Here is a 19,122-nt window from a genome sequence, read left to right on the forward strand (position 1 = left end):
TACAAAAACGAAAAAAATAAACAATGTTTAGTCTTTTAATTGACATGACATGTTTTCATTAGTCGAATACATGATTTCGGATACAATTTAGGACAATAAATCATTGTCTGCAACCATATTCCCTGAAATAGATTAATTCTCTACTAAGTACTCAAATTATATCATAACCATAATTATGATAATATATGCCTACAATCATCCGAAAGATGAATGTTTTAGGAGTTTCTGAAACTACAACCATAATCATAATCGCTATTTAAAACTTCTATATAAACTCTTACTCCAAATGCTTTCCACTCAAACTTGTATCTAGCATTTACTATTGAAATATTGAAAAAAAGAGAGAGAAAGAAATCAAGCATGGAAGAGAATGGAGAAAGGAATAGTAGAAATGGTAGCTTCAAGTTAGGAGTGAAAGATGTAAAAATTCACACTGTGGTTGAGCTTAGTAGTGTGGACACACAAAATCTTCTTGTAGAAGAAGATAGAGAGAAAAAGAAAAAACCTTTCACAAAGAGAAAGAGTCTCTCACAAAGGGAAATGAAGTGTCTTGTTGCTATATGTGACACTCTCTTACCTTCAATTAAGGACCACTCAGTTGTTGTTGATGAATCTGTGGCTAATTTCTACCAAACTTCAGCTTCCATGGCTGGAACACCTCAGCTTGTAGGACTAGCTACCTTCAACCTTTCAACTTTTCTATTTCTCTCTCTCTCTTTCTTTCTTTTTTTTTTGCTTAATTATCGTCGGTTTGCGAGTGGAATTTTGGAGTTGAAGAAAAATAAATGGATGACTTGAAAAACATAAAATATATTTGTGAGATGATTCTAAATATCCCCATTTCTATTTCTCCTCCAAACTTGACTCACAAACAGACTCTTATGGCGTGTTTGCGAGATAAGTTTTGGAGAGAAATGAAGGAAATGCAAAGAGTTCATGTTTATCTTACAAATGTATTTCATGACTTAAGAAATATTTTTTTCTCTTCATTTCCCTCCAAAACTTCATTCTTAAACAAATTTTTAGTGTTTTAATATTAGGTATTTATGTTACCATAATTTTTTGTCATTAAAGCCAAGTAAGTCAAAAATTGTCATGTGGAGAAAATTTAGGCTTCTTTAGTGACACAAGGATGATAAGTTTTTTATGAAGAAAATTAATTTTTTTTTACAATGTTTTCTTGTATTATATACAAGAAGATTAAAACTTTTTCTAATGTTCCTTTTTTAGTTCTGCATGTTTATCTACATAAAGGTTGAAACAATAAATGCACACACTGAAGTTTTAGAAAATTCTCACAAAATGTCAAAGGTATAGTTCAGACAATTTGTATATAATTCTGGTAGAGATTGTGAAATATACTTCCTTGTGCATTAATCATTTCTCAAAAAGTAATACATTCTTATGTCAAATGCAAATTCCTTTTTTAAAGGTTTTTAAATGAAAATCTTTGGGTGATGGTTAAATTTTGTTATCATATAGTTAATTATTTCAATTTAGAACCTCATTAAAAAATTTAATATACTGGAGCTGATGGGGTTAAAATATACTTTTGCATTGCACAATTATTTCTATATTAATTAACTTTTGTTATCATATATTATTATAATATTTCTATGTGGTATTTTTTACTTCAATTTTGTAGCTTGGGATTTTAATAATGAGAAAAAATATGTATCTATTACACTATTATTGTATCATTTATCATTCATATTTTATTATCATTGATTCTAAAATAAAAATAATACAAATGAATGATAGATGATACACTACGTACTATGTATAAATATTACATTCTTTTTTGTTTGTTTGTTATATTCTATATATGTTGTAACATCTCTATGTGTGTTTAATTTGTAGATTGCAACATTGATAAGTGAGAAATTGCAACACCCAAATACATGGTTGTTGAGATTAACATTATGGCTACTATCAACATGGTTTGGAACATTGATACTATGTGGCATTTCAAGTTTCTCATTGAAGTTCCCTTTCTTTCATAGTTTCTCACAACTTTCTCTTCAAAAAAGACAACAAATTATGTTATCTTGGTCTCTTAGTTACTTTAATCTCCTTAGGATGTTCTTCAGAAGTGTCAAGCTTCTCACTCTACTTCTCTTCTTTACTCAGGTAAATAATATTGCACTCATTAATTAATTTATTAGTTTATTATTATTATTATTGGCTTTATAAGTCCCACGTTGGATATACGTGGAGGAGTGAAAAAGTTTATAAGTAGGAAAGACCCATGAAACTAATGTGTTAGGGTTTTGGTTTAAGACGTGGTATCTCACTTGTGACTATTCACTCTTCCCATACCCATATAACAATAGAACTCTCTGATGATTGGAGGCTCTTACGTCGTAGTCTGGTCCAAAATTATTATTATTATTATTATCATACTGCAACAAGAGCAGGCTTTATTTAAATGAATAATAAACATAGTAGTGTATTTAATGTCTTTTGCCATGAAATATGTTATTCCTTCTTCATGTTATTTATGATATTAATAAGTATTGCTTTCGTTTGTTTTTCTATGTTGCATGTCTTGTGATTGTACGTAACTCAATTGTTTGTTTGGACATGCTAAAGGGTGTCCAATTAATTACACTATTGATTTTTAAAGATGTGTAAGTTTAAATAAATATTTTAAAAGAGAGTTAAAAAAAAATGATATACATTGCATGATAGTTTAATATTTTCTAATAGTTGTAATTAATTGGGGTAAAGGTTGAACTTATAATTCATAACATTATAATTAATCTAATTCTTAGAATTCTAAGATTCGAAGTTCTTTAGACTTTAAAGATCTATTTACGACTTGAATTTCGAAGGATAATAAAAAAAAGTAAATGGAAAACTTTATAGTCATTCCATAGTTAGTGATGACAAAAAGCTCCGAACATGTGGGTACCAAATTCGTATGGATATGGATTACTAACGGATACCCATAAGTTTAAGAAACTTGTTCTTTAAGCTACCCACAATAGTTTAACTTGATAATGCACATTGCACAGTTTGTTAAAATAATATTGTTTTCCTTATCTTTTTATTTGACTAACAAACATGTAACTTGCAAAATGTCCAGAAAATACTCTCATATAAGGAAAAAAATTCAATTTTTAAAATGCCTAACATATACTTATCATCATTTAAGAATTTGTCATGTTATTAAACCCATTTTGAGATATTACTGAAATATAAATATCTACATGTAAATTGTCATTATCATTCATCAAGATAATAAAAAAATAAAATCGTCACTGTGGGGGACCTTGTGTACATAAATATGTATATGAATTATGATCCTTGAAAATGATATTATTACTTGCAACTTATATTAGGAGAACACTGAGTTAGGCCACTTAATTTGTTTTCTTATAAACATGTCCTTCTCAAAAATTAGCTTAGGCTACCCCCATATATTTAATATCTAACATTTCTAGGGTTAGAATAATTCTCATATCAAAATTGTAAGAACAATAAATATAAGTCTTATAACCAATTATGATTAAAAATTAATTATTGATCATATAATAACTGTGTACATATATCTTTTAATCTTGATCGTTCAAATAAAATTCAATGATACATATTAATTGTTTGTAGTGTCATATCTGTAGAAGAAATAACAAGTGTCCTATGTGGGGTCAGAAACACAGGTTTGAAGGGCCCTTTTGTTTCCTAAAAATGAAAAAATATTTAGTAGTAATAAACTCACAGTGCAGAAGTACCAGCAATGCCCACCAACATATTTACTCACCAACTGTACCTTATGGGAATTAGGAACCAGGAAGGGTCACTTTCACTTATTAAAGTCCTATACTCTTAGATAGACTCTACTAAATATTACAATGTTTTCTTATTATAACTCCCATAAAATAAAGAAATATATATATTTTTATTTAATAACAAATATTATTTTTATTTTTATTTGAGTCTCGCAATATTTAAAACAAAAATTAGAAAATAAAAATAATACAGTAAAAAAATAGAGTAAAAATATTCTTATTTTATTAATATCAACCTTAATAATAATAAGTCTGCATCCCTAACATGACCTTGTTTATATTCAAGGATGTTTGGTGTGTAAGTTCAAGGGGAAATATCATATGGTAGATGAACACACAACATTAATTTGGAATAAAATCATTTACTTTTAACAAGAATAAAGTATTTGCTTATATAAGAAGATAATTTATCTCCTTAACTCTACTCAATATTTGATATGTGTCTTATTTCCCTTTCTTCGAATTTTTTTTTTAAAAATATATTATAAAAGAAAATATAAGACATATGTCAAACACTAAGTAGAGCACTAACTATAAGTTCATATAATAATATTGTAATACTAAAAATATTACAAATTTTCTTATTCTACTCCTACATTTGTATAGACCACTCTTTCATACCTTTTAATATATGCATACAAATGTTTTTGAAATCCATACAAATGTTTTCATATGCAACTTCTTTTGAGAAATTGCTTTTGCTCATTAAAATCAAACAAACCTATAAGAAATGAGATTAAGTCAAAAGAAATTGATATAGTCATGTATGTAATAATAAAACAGACATATATATGTATGCAAAAACATGTGCACTCTTATTTTCTTGCTAAAAAACAACATATGCTGCTACAAAATGTTTTAACACATCAAATTCATATGTTTTTTTTTAGTTTTTTAGAACCATGTATTGATCATGCTACTTCTCTTCATTTTCAGCTAGATGAAGCACAAAACAACCCATCATGGAGTGCAATTGGATATAGTGGACCTGATCCACAGTTCAAAGCACAATTGATGAACAATGATAATGATGATTATGCTGAAGAGATTATAGGTCCTCTTAACAAAGGCATTGTCCATCTGAATAACCCACCAAACATCATTGCAGACACACTAAGAAAATTTGGATTCCATGCATCTTTCACAACAAGAAAGCCTAAAGTTTCTTATAACTTGTCATATCCTTCTCTAGTTATCAAATGTGATGCTGTTGTTGTTGGTTCTGGCTCAGGAGGTGGTGTTGTGGCTGGTGTTCTAGCAAAAGCTGGTTACAAAGTACTTGTCTTAGAGAAAGGAAACTATTCTGCTAGGAACAATCTTTCACTTCTTGAAGGACCAACTTTGGATCAAATGTACCTCTCAAATGGGTTTCTTTCAACCGAAGATATGTCGGTATTATTGCTTGCAGGATCCACAGTTGGTGGAGGTTCTGCAATAAACTGGTCTGCATGTATTAAAACCCCTAAGCATGTTTGCAAAGAATGGTGTGGTAGGTATGAGTTAGAGTTATTTGAGAGTGAGTTATATGAAGAAGCTATGAATGTTGTGTGTGAGAAAATGGGTGTGCAATGTGAGATTGAAGAGGAAGGATTCAACAATGAAATATTGAGAAAAGGGTGTCAAGAAATGGGGTATCCTGTTAGTAACATTCCGAGGAATGCTCCGAAAGATCATTACTGTGGTTGGTGTTGCTTGGGTTGTAAAGATGGGAAGAAAAAAGGTACATCAGAGACATGGCTTGTGGACTTAGTGAAATCAGGTAATGGTGCAATTCTAACTAGTTGTGAGGCTATTCAAGTTTTGCATAAGAGAAAGAAAGGGAGTGATAGAAAAATAGCAAGTGGAGTGAGTTTCGCAATTGAATACAAAGGGACTAAAGAGATTTGTGTTGTGGAGTCTAAGGTCACAATTGTAGCTTGTGGAGCACTTAGTACTCCATCATTGCTTAAAAGAAGTGGTTTGAGGAATGAAAACATAGGGAGATACTTGCATCTTCATCCTACAACAATGGCTTGGGGCTACTTCCCGGACTCGCCTTCAGCCGAGCTATGGCCGGAGAAAGATAAAAAGAGCTATGAAGGAGGGATAATGACAGCAATGTCTACAGTTGTTGCAGATTTTGAGAAATCTGGATATGGTGCAGTGATCCAAACGCCTGCGTTGCATCCGGGTATGTTCTCGGTTCTAATGCCATGGACTTCAGGACTGGATATAAAAGATCGAATGCGCAAGTATTCTAGAACAGCTCATGTATTTGCACTAGCAAGGGATCAAGGATCAGGAATTGTGAACTCGCCTAACAGTATAAGTTATCAGATGAACGACGTCGACAAAGAGAATTTAAAGAAAGGAATTGAGAAGGTACTGAGAATTCTTGCAGCTGCAGGAGCCGAAGAAATCGGCACACATCATAACAAGGGAAGGAGGTTAAATGTGAAACAAGTAAGCTATAATGAATTTGAGAAATTTGTGCAAGAAGAAAGTTCGAGACCTTTAACAGACATTTCGACGCCGTTATGCTCAGCGCATCAGATGGGAAGCTGTAGGATGGGTAGCAATCCAAAGGAATCAGTCGTGAACCAGATCGGAGAGACATGGGAAGTTGAGGGCCTATTTCTTGCAGACACAAGTGTATTCCCTACAGCTTTGGGTGTGAATCCAATGGTCACTGTTCAGGCCATTGCTTATTGCACTGCTCAATCTGTTCTTCAGGTTCTTAGAAGGAAAAGAACTTGGTGAGGATAATGAAATTACTATGTTGTTTAACTTATAATAATTGTAAGAATGAATGTTCAATAGTTTAAAGGGTAATGGAAATGTGATCAATTGGTATATGTTTCACAAATATATATCAGATGTTATATAAGGACTAATAGTATACACAAATTGGTGAAAAAATGTATCAACATTCGGAACAGATTCCGGAAACTTTCGAAGAAACTAGTAACAACTTTATCCGTTTTGTTAGTTACAGACAAGCCTAATGTTTCCTTTTAAATCTTGTTAAAAACATGGAATAATTTTTCATTATGTGCAGAAAACCAAAACTTTGAACAATATGTATCAGTATATGAAATGAATACAATTTTTTTAGCTTCCTCTTGTTGGTTAAGAATTAGAACACCAGAAATAAATATGATATGAAAGATGCTTTAGTATCCGAAAGTGGGCGGTCGCGGATCGAGATTACCTACCGTTGTGGCAAGAGCAGCAGCCTGCCTTCTCTTCCTTCTGGGCCAAGGCTGAGATTAGGAACATAGCAGCTGGGAAGAAGCAGGGCTAAGAAGGGAAACGCAGCAGCCGAATCTTAACCCACATTCACCAATCGCGATCTCCACCCGACGCAGCCGTTGTCGAATGAATTAGAAGATTCCGTAACTGGCAGTGAATAACAACCTTCAATGGTTCTCAATACACAGATTAACAAGTGCACTAGTGCAGCAAGCATTAGACCAAGGATGTCAAAGCACATTGTTTGAATCTGAAACATTTATAAAAATCTCAAGATATAATCGAAGAAACATAAGATGGCCCAGCGCACGAGGCTCTAACCTAATGGAGTCTAGAGATGAGAGATGTATGCAGCCTTACCCCACAAGCAGAGTGTCTGTTTTCGGGATAATCCAAGAAACATAATGTGGAAAAAGTGCATGCTAAGAAAACAATGACTAATCTGCATTGTCAAATATTGTAAAACTTTGATCAAAAGCTGATTGCTTAAACAGAGTGATAACGTTAACAAAATTAATTTGATAGAAGATAATATCAAAGTTTATAGGCAAAAGAAAGTTATAGTAAACAGAATTACAGAGGAAGATATGGAATATCTCTTCTCTCTTTGTTTGATGAGGTTCTTCATAAGACATAAGCAAAAATTGCCCTTTTCCTCCAACTCAACATAATTTGCCTTCCTTTCCGAGTTAGGACACTCGTATTGGAAGTGTCCCGACTTATGACAATTGAAACACTTAATAATTGTTTTGTTTAGAGATTGTTTACCTCTACCTCTACCTCTGCCTCTGCCATGTCCTCCTCTAAACACGCCTCAACGCCTTCCTCTATCTTCTCGAGCCACTTTCGACATATGTTCCTCCTTCTAGTATTCCTGCATTCTTTGTTCATGACTCAACAAACTCCTATGCAACTCATCAATACTCGAAGTACTTAGATCATTTGACTTTTATATTATTGGTCAATGATCTAAGTATCTTATTAACCACTGTACTACTATGCTTCATTATATCGTTAGAATTCAATAAACTGAGGCTTTTTATAACCTTTTTAAAACTAAAACAAAAATGACAAAATCACGTTTTAACATGATTTTAACAAATAGAAAATAGAGTTTATTCTGTATGATTTTTTTAATACAATCAATTTATTATTCATCATTTAGTTGTGTTATTTTGTTTATGACCCAAAAATAACTAATAAAATGAATGTTATATAATATATTTTTTGGTACTATCAATGATATTTCATCATGATAAGAAATTAATCTATTTCGATGTGTGTGGTTATGTCTGTCTAAGAAGTGTTACTTCTAGAGACCAAACTTTGACCATTTATTCTTTTTGAGGATCTAATAGAATCTTACCCGATTAGATCAATATCTTATTAGTAAATGTTATATGATAGGTTGAAAATATAAAAAACTATACCATAATATAAATATTAAATGGTAGGGAATAAGAAAATAAATATATTAATAGATGACAATTGAAGAAGAAAATGATACATGGTGAAGAATGTAATATTATTATTTTGTGACTCTCCGCACTTCTAAGGTTAGTTTGGGAGTTGATTTTCTATGGAAAAGAAGAGAAATGGAAGAGTTAAAAATCATCTCATACAATATAGTTTATGGCTCTCAAGCTTTCCATTTTACGACCACCAAAAGAAGATAAGAACATGTGCATGGATTGGATCCACAATCATATTTCATCTTTGGATTTATGAAGGAGATTGAGGCTTTGAATCTTTCTTCCTCTTATTGCTTGCGTTAAAAGGTAAACTTTCATCTTTTCTTTTGTTTCTGGAATTTCAATGCTCGCTCTTCATGCTTCTTATAAATTTCTGCATGTATTCATTTAATCCCTAGAAAAGTAAAAATTCAAACATCAAAGAAGCAAGTATCGTATTCTGCATGCACACTATACTTTGTTTTACGGTTCAATTTCATAAGTTTGAATGATGTACCGAAGATTAATCTTAATTCTCATACCATAATTTTACAGAAGTGAATATGATTTAATTTTTATGATTTTAATTTATTGTTTGTATGACTATGGGAAAAAAAGGAAAGTTAATTTATCTGTAATGCAAAACTTGTGAAAAGGAAACTTAATTTATCTGGAAGAGAAGTGAATATGAGTTAATTTTTGCTTTTTCGCTTTTCTATAATGGCTTCCGATAATGAAAGTTCGACTTTGGGGGTTAGCGATAGCATTAATGTCTTGATGGCTCTACCATCCGGCATCTTTGGTCTACCCTGTGACTTTTGAGCAAAGGTAGACCAGAGATGTCGGATGGATTTTTGCCCGAAAGATCGCGAAGTTGACCTATCACCAAGAGGAGACAATTAATCCTCTCCTCTTGTGAAGATGACAATGAGAATGTGACTCAAAACCACGCATTTGTGTTTGTTTAATCTACATGAAAATCATAAATTGATTCTATAGGCCTTATTAACTACTACCACTTCTTTTAGTTTAAACTCTTGGCTAAAAGTTTTCTTTTGCAAAGGTTGTTATAGACTCTTGTAATTCCTTCACTCTGAAAATCATAGGAAGAGAGCTTCTCTGTCTGTACATACCTTGCTAAATGATTTGTATAGTGTATATAGGGGTGGAAACAGACCAGGTCAGGCCAGACTTTGCCTTAAAAAGGCCCAGCCTTTATAGCATATAGGAGTCTGGGCCTGGCATGTTAGTCTGTAAAAAAAAATTCAAAGCCTGAGTCTGACCTGTTTAAAAGCCTGGCTTGTTAGTCTGTTTAAAGGCCTATTATACTATATGGTCATGAAATAGGCTAATATGTCTACATTTAAATGGACTTATAGGCCTACTTTTAGTTAGGTCCATCGAATTCTAATAATTAAATTATATTTTTGTATACATTTTTATATTAATATTATATATATAATAATATTATTTATATTAAAATAGTATAAATTCAACATTCATATATAATATAACTAAATAGGTCGGTCTATTAGGCTTAATAGGTCTTTTAAGTGGCCTAAAGCCTGACTTATTAAGCTAAATAGGCATTTTAGAAAGTCTGAGCCTGACCTGTTAATGAAAATAGTCTGACCTGACCTAGCCTGTTATAGGCCAAGTAATAGGCCCCTGATAGGCGGTCTGGCCTATTTCCACCCTTAAGTGTATAGTGTTTCTTGAAAGCTTTATTACGTACAAACTTAATAGAGTGAATTGTGAATTACTTGGATCTTTTTCTATGAATCTGAATTTAACTTTATAAGGTAGATTATATGTGAAAGTTAATTTAACGGAGTGAGTTGGTGCTACTTGTGCAGTAGTACAGTGCAAATGGTGATGTGCACTGGATTTGAAGTATGCTTTAATTATGACATGATCTCATTACCATGCTGTAATTGGAGGTATGTGATATCTGAGAACTAGGTTTGATTTTAGTATTTTCTTTATGCCTTTCTCTTATTACTTGTAAGCATGTTTTGTTACATTACAACTTACTAAGCATAAACTATTTATATCAGTATTGGTTTAAGTAGTTCTTTATATCACTAGGTAGTATTGATTTTTTTCAGCTAAGTCAATCTTTCTCCTTAAGTGTTTCCATATCTCAATTCTAAATTTTCTCAATTCTAGATTTGTTGGTAGATACAAATTCACGTTAGTCATCTCTACACTCTTAACCCTATATTCTATGGTTATAGGGGAAGGGACATTCATGGTGCAACCCAAAACAAATATGTAAAATATAATAACTCTAAATTCTGAGATATATGTGTCACAAGTGCATTAGAAGGGCCCATACTTAATGAGGGGCCCAATTCTTTTATCTATTTGTAATTACTATATTATCATAGTTGACGTAGAATTAAAATCAACATCTATGAATAAAACATAAAATCACTCAAAACTCATTAAGAATGTGATAAAAAATAAAAAAACAATATATTAGATCAAGTATCAATAAGTAACAATAATATATGACCAAAAAAAGGAAAATATGTCATATCCTTATTATTTGCATAAGACCTTTTTTGTTGAACATTAGTGTAAATTATTTTAATTATTATTTTGTATATATGATGAATACTCATTTTTGCCCTTGTGATTTGCTTTAAATTCTCATTTTTATTTAATTTAATGTACAAATTTTATTTTTTTATGATAGATAATATTTTTTTTTATAAATACTAGTGTTTTGGCATGGTTAGTAGTAAATACTAGTGTTTTGGCATGGTATGTAGTAATTGTCAACATACATTATTTTCAATTATAAATTTATACTTTTAAGAAATAAAATTATATGAGCTAAAATTATAAAAAAAAAATTAATAGTAATTTAAATTTAGAGAGATAATAGGATGTAAGTTTAAAATATAAATACAAAATGTTAGATAGATAATATTGTGTGAAATGTATTCAGACAGATATGAATAAGTGAATAAATACAAGACTTGGTAGTGGTAAAGTTGGAATAATTGAATTACCTAGTACAATTACTATTTCGTCGATTTTTTTTTCAATGCAGTAAATAAAATTTAAAATGAATAGGAAAAAAGGCAAAAAATTATCTATAGAAGATTTCAGTCATTCAAATAAAATTAAGACAATTTAAATAATATTTTTTATTTTTTATTTATACAAAAAGATGGAATATTAACGAATTGACTCATCAATACGTTAACATTAAATAGACCATTTTTTTAGAATATAAGATCTATATTTTCCTTTTCGTATCTTGATGAGAAGATGTTCCCGCTACTTCAATATAAAATTTTAACAAGCAATAAACCGAATGGAAATAATAATAGATCAAGTATTAAACATGGAACAATACAAATTAATTAATAGAATTTTTTATTCGATGGAAAAAATAAAATTGAATCTACACATATTTTTGTTTCAAAGAAAAGGATAAAAAACACACAAAAAAATTATAAAAAAGATTTAAAAAAATGTATCTAATAATTAACATCTTCATGCCCTCAAAGCATACAAATGGGGATCACCTATCCCTATTTTTTTCCTATTTTTCTGTCTCGGTCCAATAAAAAATTGACACTTCATTAAAAAAAATTTAAAAATTTAAAGTAACATATGTGCATTACTTGGAAAAACTCTATTGGCTTGGGACATAGGGACACACTGATTTTAGGACAATTGATCACTTTAAACATGATTTAATAGCAAATATAGTTTGGCATCAACTCTAAAGGACCATATATCGAGTTGTTGATTTATTTGAAACTCGTTATCATTCACCATATTATGCCAATTTGTCACTAGATTATAGATTACTCCCTTCATATCATCATCCTCGGGGTTCTTCTTCATCTCCCATTTCTTGAATGTAATCTTGTATTCTCTAAGATATGGATCAATCACAGTTATTTCCATGCCAACAAGTCCTCTTCTTGAGTCCTCTTTTCTTTCGTTTAATTTTTCATGCTCATCTTCAGTAAGAAACTCACATTCAATCTTACTTTTTGGCATGGAAAGACGATTATTATTTTTCGACAAATCTGACGAGCAAAGCTTCTTGTGCATCAGAAATTTGACATCACTTCCATTTAGCTCTCTAATCCGCTCCATGAATATATCAGGCAACTGCGGTGGTTGTGGTGGTGGTGGTGGTGATGGTGATGGTGATGGCAATGGGGATGGCGATGGCAATGGTGATGGCGATGGTGATGGCGATGGCAATGGCGATGGTGGCGCAATAGGTGCAATTGGGAGAGTCATTGTTCTCGACTTCTTATTCCTTTCTTCGCAAGTCTCTTCTTCAGAAATTTGTTGAGTTTGATATCTGCAACTCCTTTTTCTGGTTGTAGGTTTTGGAACCAAACATGTTTGATCAATCTCCATATTGGAAAAGGATTGAAGTTGTGACAATTGTTCTTGAGTGTAAAAGTGAGGAGCTAGAATGGAAACAATAACATTCAAGTGATTTAGCTTTATAGGTACCGAAGAAATACTCTCACATAACCCATCTTTCATTTTTGCTAACAAATCCTTAATCTCTTTCATTCGTTCACTCATCTTCAGAATTATGGAACTAACAACTCTTACTTCAGAATTATGTGACAAGTCAACAGGAACTGGTTACTATATATAGGTTGTAAATTAGATTAGATTTGATTAGATGTGGAGTAAATAGATTCAATTTGATTTGATTGTTAAATAGATACAATATGGATATTTAATAATATTTTCAAGTAAGATAAGATGATTCTTTTTTATGGTAGATTTAATTTAGTAAATAATTTAAAACCTATCAACGTTGTGAAGATAATTTAATTAGATAAATAATGATATAAATTATATTTTACCGTTTTAATGCATTATTCTTTTTGGAGAGCAGATTAAAAATTAAATTAATATAATGACAATGTACTTCAATTTACAATATTACGTTCGTTAGTTTTTGTTACATCTTAATTAGTTTCTATGAAGCTCAAATATAGAAGCGGAAGCTACTTACAATACTAGTAAGATTAATTCACATGATTGATTCAATAATATATGTGATATAAATATTTTTATACAATTTTTTATGCGTTTTTCAAATATTAAGATAATAAAAATATTATCATAAAAGAGAAAGAAGATAGTTTAGTTATTTAGTTATGTAAGATTATGTAGATTAGGTGTCATATATGGAGAAAGTTGTTTTTGAAGATATATCCACTCTTCCAATAAATGGAGTTACATTTATGATAAAAAGTGATAAACAAATCCATTTAACATGAATATTTAAAGATTAACTTTAAAAATGGAGTTAAGTCAGATATTTTAAGGATTAACTTCTTTCAGAAAATAAATCTTTATGGATTATGCTATGAAATTAAATTTTAAAAGGAAATTTTCAAATGATATTTGGTTGTTTAAGGATTAACTTGTTCCACAAAATAATCCCACAAATGAAACTACAATTTATTGGAACAAACTAAAATTTTGATTGAATAAATTAAATCTTTTATTCTCTAATTATGTAACAAATAGGTTTCATAAAAATATTTAACATGAATGTTGTCCTCTACAAGTTGACATTAATCCGTTGATACGATTTTATTGTTAAATAGATTTCATAAAAAATATAGATATTTAAAATTTTCAAGTAAGATAGGATGATATTTTGTTAAGTAAACTTAATTTAATAAATAATTTATAATTTTGTCAATGTTGTAAAGATAATTTCACAAGATAAATAATAATATAAAAAATTGAGGTAGATATCAGGATACATTTCACTTTTGGTTGCATAACCCACTCGTTTGGTTTATTTTCTGATCTTTTTTCACTTTAAAAAGGACCATTGTTTTAAAAAAATTATATCAATCAATATCTGATTCCAACTTATTAGTAGGGGTATAGGAGATGAAAAATAAGATATAATAAATAAGTTATTATTTTAACATTATTACGAAAAAATTATTTAGTAAAAACTATTTAATCTAACATAACATTACATCATACATATGACTGTTTAACAACAAATATCACTGTTAAAAAAATAACAATTACATTTACAAATTAACAAAATATTACAATTATAAACTAATAATATAACACTACACTTATAATTATAGTGTTATATATAACACAGGTATATATATATAAATATATATATATATACAAGTCACATACACTTATATAAGTGTATATATATACACTTTTATTTGCTTATATATATATATATATAAATAAGACACATACAAGTGAAAACCATTATCAATTCCATCCTATTCCACGAGGAATGAGGAAGATGTAGCTGATGCGCTGTCTTGGGTAAGTTCCTTCTTAAATTCATACTCATGTTAAATTGTTACTCATTGTTCTTGTTGTTTTTGTGGTACTGCCGGTATCTCACCTTTGGTTTCAGGTAAGAAACTAATCTCTTTTAGTGTGCGTATACAATCTGACATATATGGAAGTGTATTACATACAATGTTATTACTACCATAACCGATAGTGATTTAGTAGTATAGTTGTTCAACCAGTACTAACATATATTGAGTTTCATCCCTAAATAGTCTCCTCAAGAGTCAAACTCTATTTCCTCCTCATACTCTCAAACAACAACCAACATTGACCTTGACTCATCTTTCCATAATATTAGTCTTGATTCTTCTTCTTCTCACCTATTGCTCTGATTTGCACAAATTTGGTCGTTTCACTTGTTTTCATCAAAACCGGTCAGCTTCTCACTGTTCTTGCCATTACGAGTGCATGTCTGGTCTAACTATCATCCCATACCGGAATGAAGTTTGATTCGTCAGTTTTCTTGATCGATCGGCCAGTCCGCTACGATTTTTGTAACATTTATTACATATATGCTTAGATATCAACAATACCCCTATAGATTATGCTCTCATCTATTGGATGGGGATACTCTGGAAACTAGAGAAATACAAATAATTGGTGAAACCTCTGCAATGGATACTCTGGAAACTTCTTGAAAATATTCTTCATCTCTCTTGGTTCTTCTCTCTTTACCTTTGTAAGTTTTTTTTAAAACTCAAACGGTGAAGTCAAAAGTTGAATTAAGGTGTTTCTATAGCTTTCAATTCTTGTCAATTGTGTCATTCATTTTTTCAAAAAGGTGAGTCTTCTGATTTTACCTTTATCTATTTTTTGTGGCTACTTTCTTTGTTGCTCTCTCGTTTTGAGAGTCAAACAAAGGACTGTGAGGGGAAAGTATGTGGGGGGAAAGTATCTGCTTGCGAAGTGAACACATAAACTATAGACGTTGTCATTTTATCCTACATATAATAAAGAGTAGATATAGTCATGATAACCTACATGTTTAATGAACTATTCATGTGGAACTCTAGTAAAGGTTTATTTGAAAATAAAATGTATGCCATAAACATATGAGGAAAAAAGTGCATTGAAATATAAAATTAGGAAAGGACCCACATCACTTAAGCATGTGTACCGAAAGGGAAATAGGTGGCCCACATAAAACTGCAATTCAATGCAGAAAAATATGTTTGTGAATTTGATTCGTATGTTATTTTACAAACTCAAATTCGTACTATTTAGCTTTTTCCTAATTTTATACTTACACACATGCTTTTTTCTTCTCACTTAACACTTTGGGAAAAAACGATGTTATGTTTATGGTATACATTTGATATTGAAATAAACCTTTACCATCGTGATATGGATCACATCTCCACGTGAATTGTTCATTAGATACGTAGGTTACCTTGACAAGGTGTAGTTTTCATTACACATAGGGTTACGATGACAATGTGCATTTTGTATGTTCATTTCACAATAAAAAACTTTTCCCTCAAGGCCATTTTATTAGCTCTCAAAATCAGAGTGACAAAGAAATGGGACATAACAAAAGAGAAAAATAAAATAAAATCAGATGACACAACTTTGGAAAATTAATGACACGATTGAAGAGAATTAAAAATTAGAGACAATTTAATTCAACTTTTGAGAGAGTGTGGTTACTATTAATTTATAAGTGGAAGTTATGTTCGAACATCATTTTAGGTTATCGATTCAATTAAATTATATTAGATATGTTATATAGATATTTAAAATTTTATCATAAAAGAAGATATTATATAACTTATTTTTTTAATCAAAAATGGAAACTGGTTTGTTATTTTTAATTGATAAAGATTTACAATTATGGTGAATCAACTATGAACAATACTTTTGTACACAAAACAGACTTTTGCACCATCTCCATCCTAACAAGAACAATACCATTAGTGATTTTTTGCCTTTTCCCTTTCTATATTGCCTTCCAATAATGAGAGTTCGACTTCTCGGTTAACGACAACATTAATGTCTTGATGGCTCTACCATCCGACATCTCTGATCTACCTTGTTGCTTTTGAGCAAAGATAGACCGAAGATGACGGATGGATTTTGCCTGATAAAGGTGTTGCTCGCGAAGTTGACCTATCATGAAGATGAGACAATTAATCCTCTCCTCTTCCAAAGATGATGATGAGAATGTAACTCAAAACCACACATTTGTGTTTGTTTAATCTACCTAAGTTCATTTTCTTTTTATAATTTGTCATATAGTCATTTAAGATAAAAATATGTATGCAACAATTATAAGTTTGATATATTGTTATTATATCATTTACTATTCATTTTTAATTATGATTAAATTTTCAACAAAAAAAAGTAATACAAATAAATGATATATAATATACTGATTGTATATAAATTTGTATAGAGTGACTGTATATTACACTAATCATTTAAATGTTATCACTAGTAATATAAATCCATATATCATGAATCTTTAAGGATTAACTTTAAAAAATGAGTGAACGGGGATTTTTTAAGAAATAACTTGTTCCATAAAAGAAATCTTTAATGATTATTCAATGAATTTAACTTTGAAAGGAAACCTTCAAATACTATTTGATTGTTTAAGGATTAACTTGTTCCACAAAATAAACCCAAGACTATTTATGCTTTATTTGTTATCAAGAAACAAATTTATTGGATTGAACTAAAACATTGATTGATCAAATGAAATCTTTTATTCTCTCTTTTGAGTGAACATCTCCATTGATAAACATTTGAATTTTCAAAAAATAGATTTCATAAAAAAATATAACAAGAACCTTGTCCTCTACAAGGTTTCATTAATATGTTAAATTAATTTGATTGTTAATACTTGTGCTGATAAATTGGTCGAACTTTGTTATAGATTCTAGGTCAAACTCTTCCTGGAATCAAGTTCCAAACTTCATTATTTTGTATAATAGAAATAGATTAGGTCTTCCTAGCTATAGGTTCAACAACTTGTAATCTCTTCTCCTTTATTTTGTATGGTCCAGTTTATTACTACAATTTAAGTGCAATTGCACTTTTATTAAAAAAAAGTTAAATAGATTTCATAAGAATATATATATTTAAAATTTTCAACTAAGATGAGATTAATCTGTGATAAGTAGATGTAATTAAATAAATTATTTAAAATTTATCAACGTTATGAAGATAATTTAACAAGATATGTAATAATATAAAAATTTCGGCAAGAAGTGAGAATTATTCCACTCTTGGTTGGGTTAGTCCACTAGCTTGGGTTCTTTTTTTGATTTATTTTCTCTTTAAAGACTATCTTTTTTAAATTTTATATCAATTAAATCTTATTAGTAGGGGACATCAGATAAAAAAATAAGATATAATAAATAAGGATATAATTAACTGTAGCATTAATTTTTTTGGAATAAAATGAAAATGTTAAAATTTTAAAAGTTTTGGAATGTATGAAATATCTTGGAATACCTTAACATTTAAGATTATGATAAAATATAATTAAATACAAACTAAAAATATTAAGATTTCATAGAAAATGATTACTATTATTTTATAAGTGGAAGCCACAATACACTATAGTAAGATCATTTTATATTATTGGTTGAATTATATCATATTAGACATGTTATGTAGATATTTTTATGAGATTATATTGATATGTTTGTGAAATATTAAAATATTTCAATTTTTTATTCATAAAAGAAAAGAAGATTATTTAATTATGAGAATAAAACATAACTTATTTTCTTAAAACATTATTTTGCTATTTTCTAAACAAAAAAAAAGTAAAAAAATTGGTAAAATATTACAATTAAGGTCGACAAATAATCTAGTGGTTCAGGAGCAATTGAGTTCAAACAATAGACTTAACAAAAATCCAAATTAAAAACACAATATTAACAATGGGACTGAAGATTTTTTTAAGAAGTTAAACTTTATCCTTTTAAGACTTATTAAATTTGACAAATGAATTGGCTACTTGGACATTGCCAAAAAAACGTGTTTTTTCTTATTTTTGCCCCCTCCAAAACTTTATGGAATTTTGAAAAATAAATTTGTAGCGTTTAAAACTAATTTTTATAAAAGTTCAACTAGCTTTTCAAAAATCATGTCAATTTTAACTTTTTACACTTTTTCTACATTAATTGCATTACACTGATAATCATAGAGAAAAAGATGTATGTATTGACAGTGTATGAGTTTTATACACTGTCATTGTATCATCACCATTGATTTTTTATTATTGTTATTTTTTCAGAAAAAAGTAATCCAAATGAACGGTGAATGATGAAATGCATGTGTATAAA

At 29.7% G+C, this 19,122-nt stretch overlaps 1 protein-coding gene across 1 annotated transcript; it reads left to right on the forward strand.

The window, feature by feature from the left end:
- Positions 278-6,633, forward strand: LOC109350222 (long-chain-alcohol oxidase FAO4A-like). Its single transcript, XM_019591399.1, has 3 exons — positions 278-666; positions 1,861-2,130; positions 4,728-6,633. Exons 1-3 carry the CDS (start codon positions 361-363, stop codon positions 6,528-6,530), a joined length of 2,379 nt encoding a protein of 792 aa, XP_019446944.1. The 5' UTR covers positions 278-360; the 3' UTR covers positions 6,531-6,633.

Source organism: Lupinus angustifolius, chromosome LG06, assembly GCF_001865875.1.
Source record: "Lupinus angustifolius cultivar Tanjil chromosome LG06, LupAngTanjil_v1.0, whole genome shotgun sequence".
Taxonomy (NCBI): domain Eukaryota; kingdom Viridiplantae; phylum Streptophyta; class Magnoliopsida; order Fabales; family Fabaceae; genus Lupinus; species Lupinus angustifolius.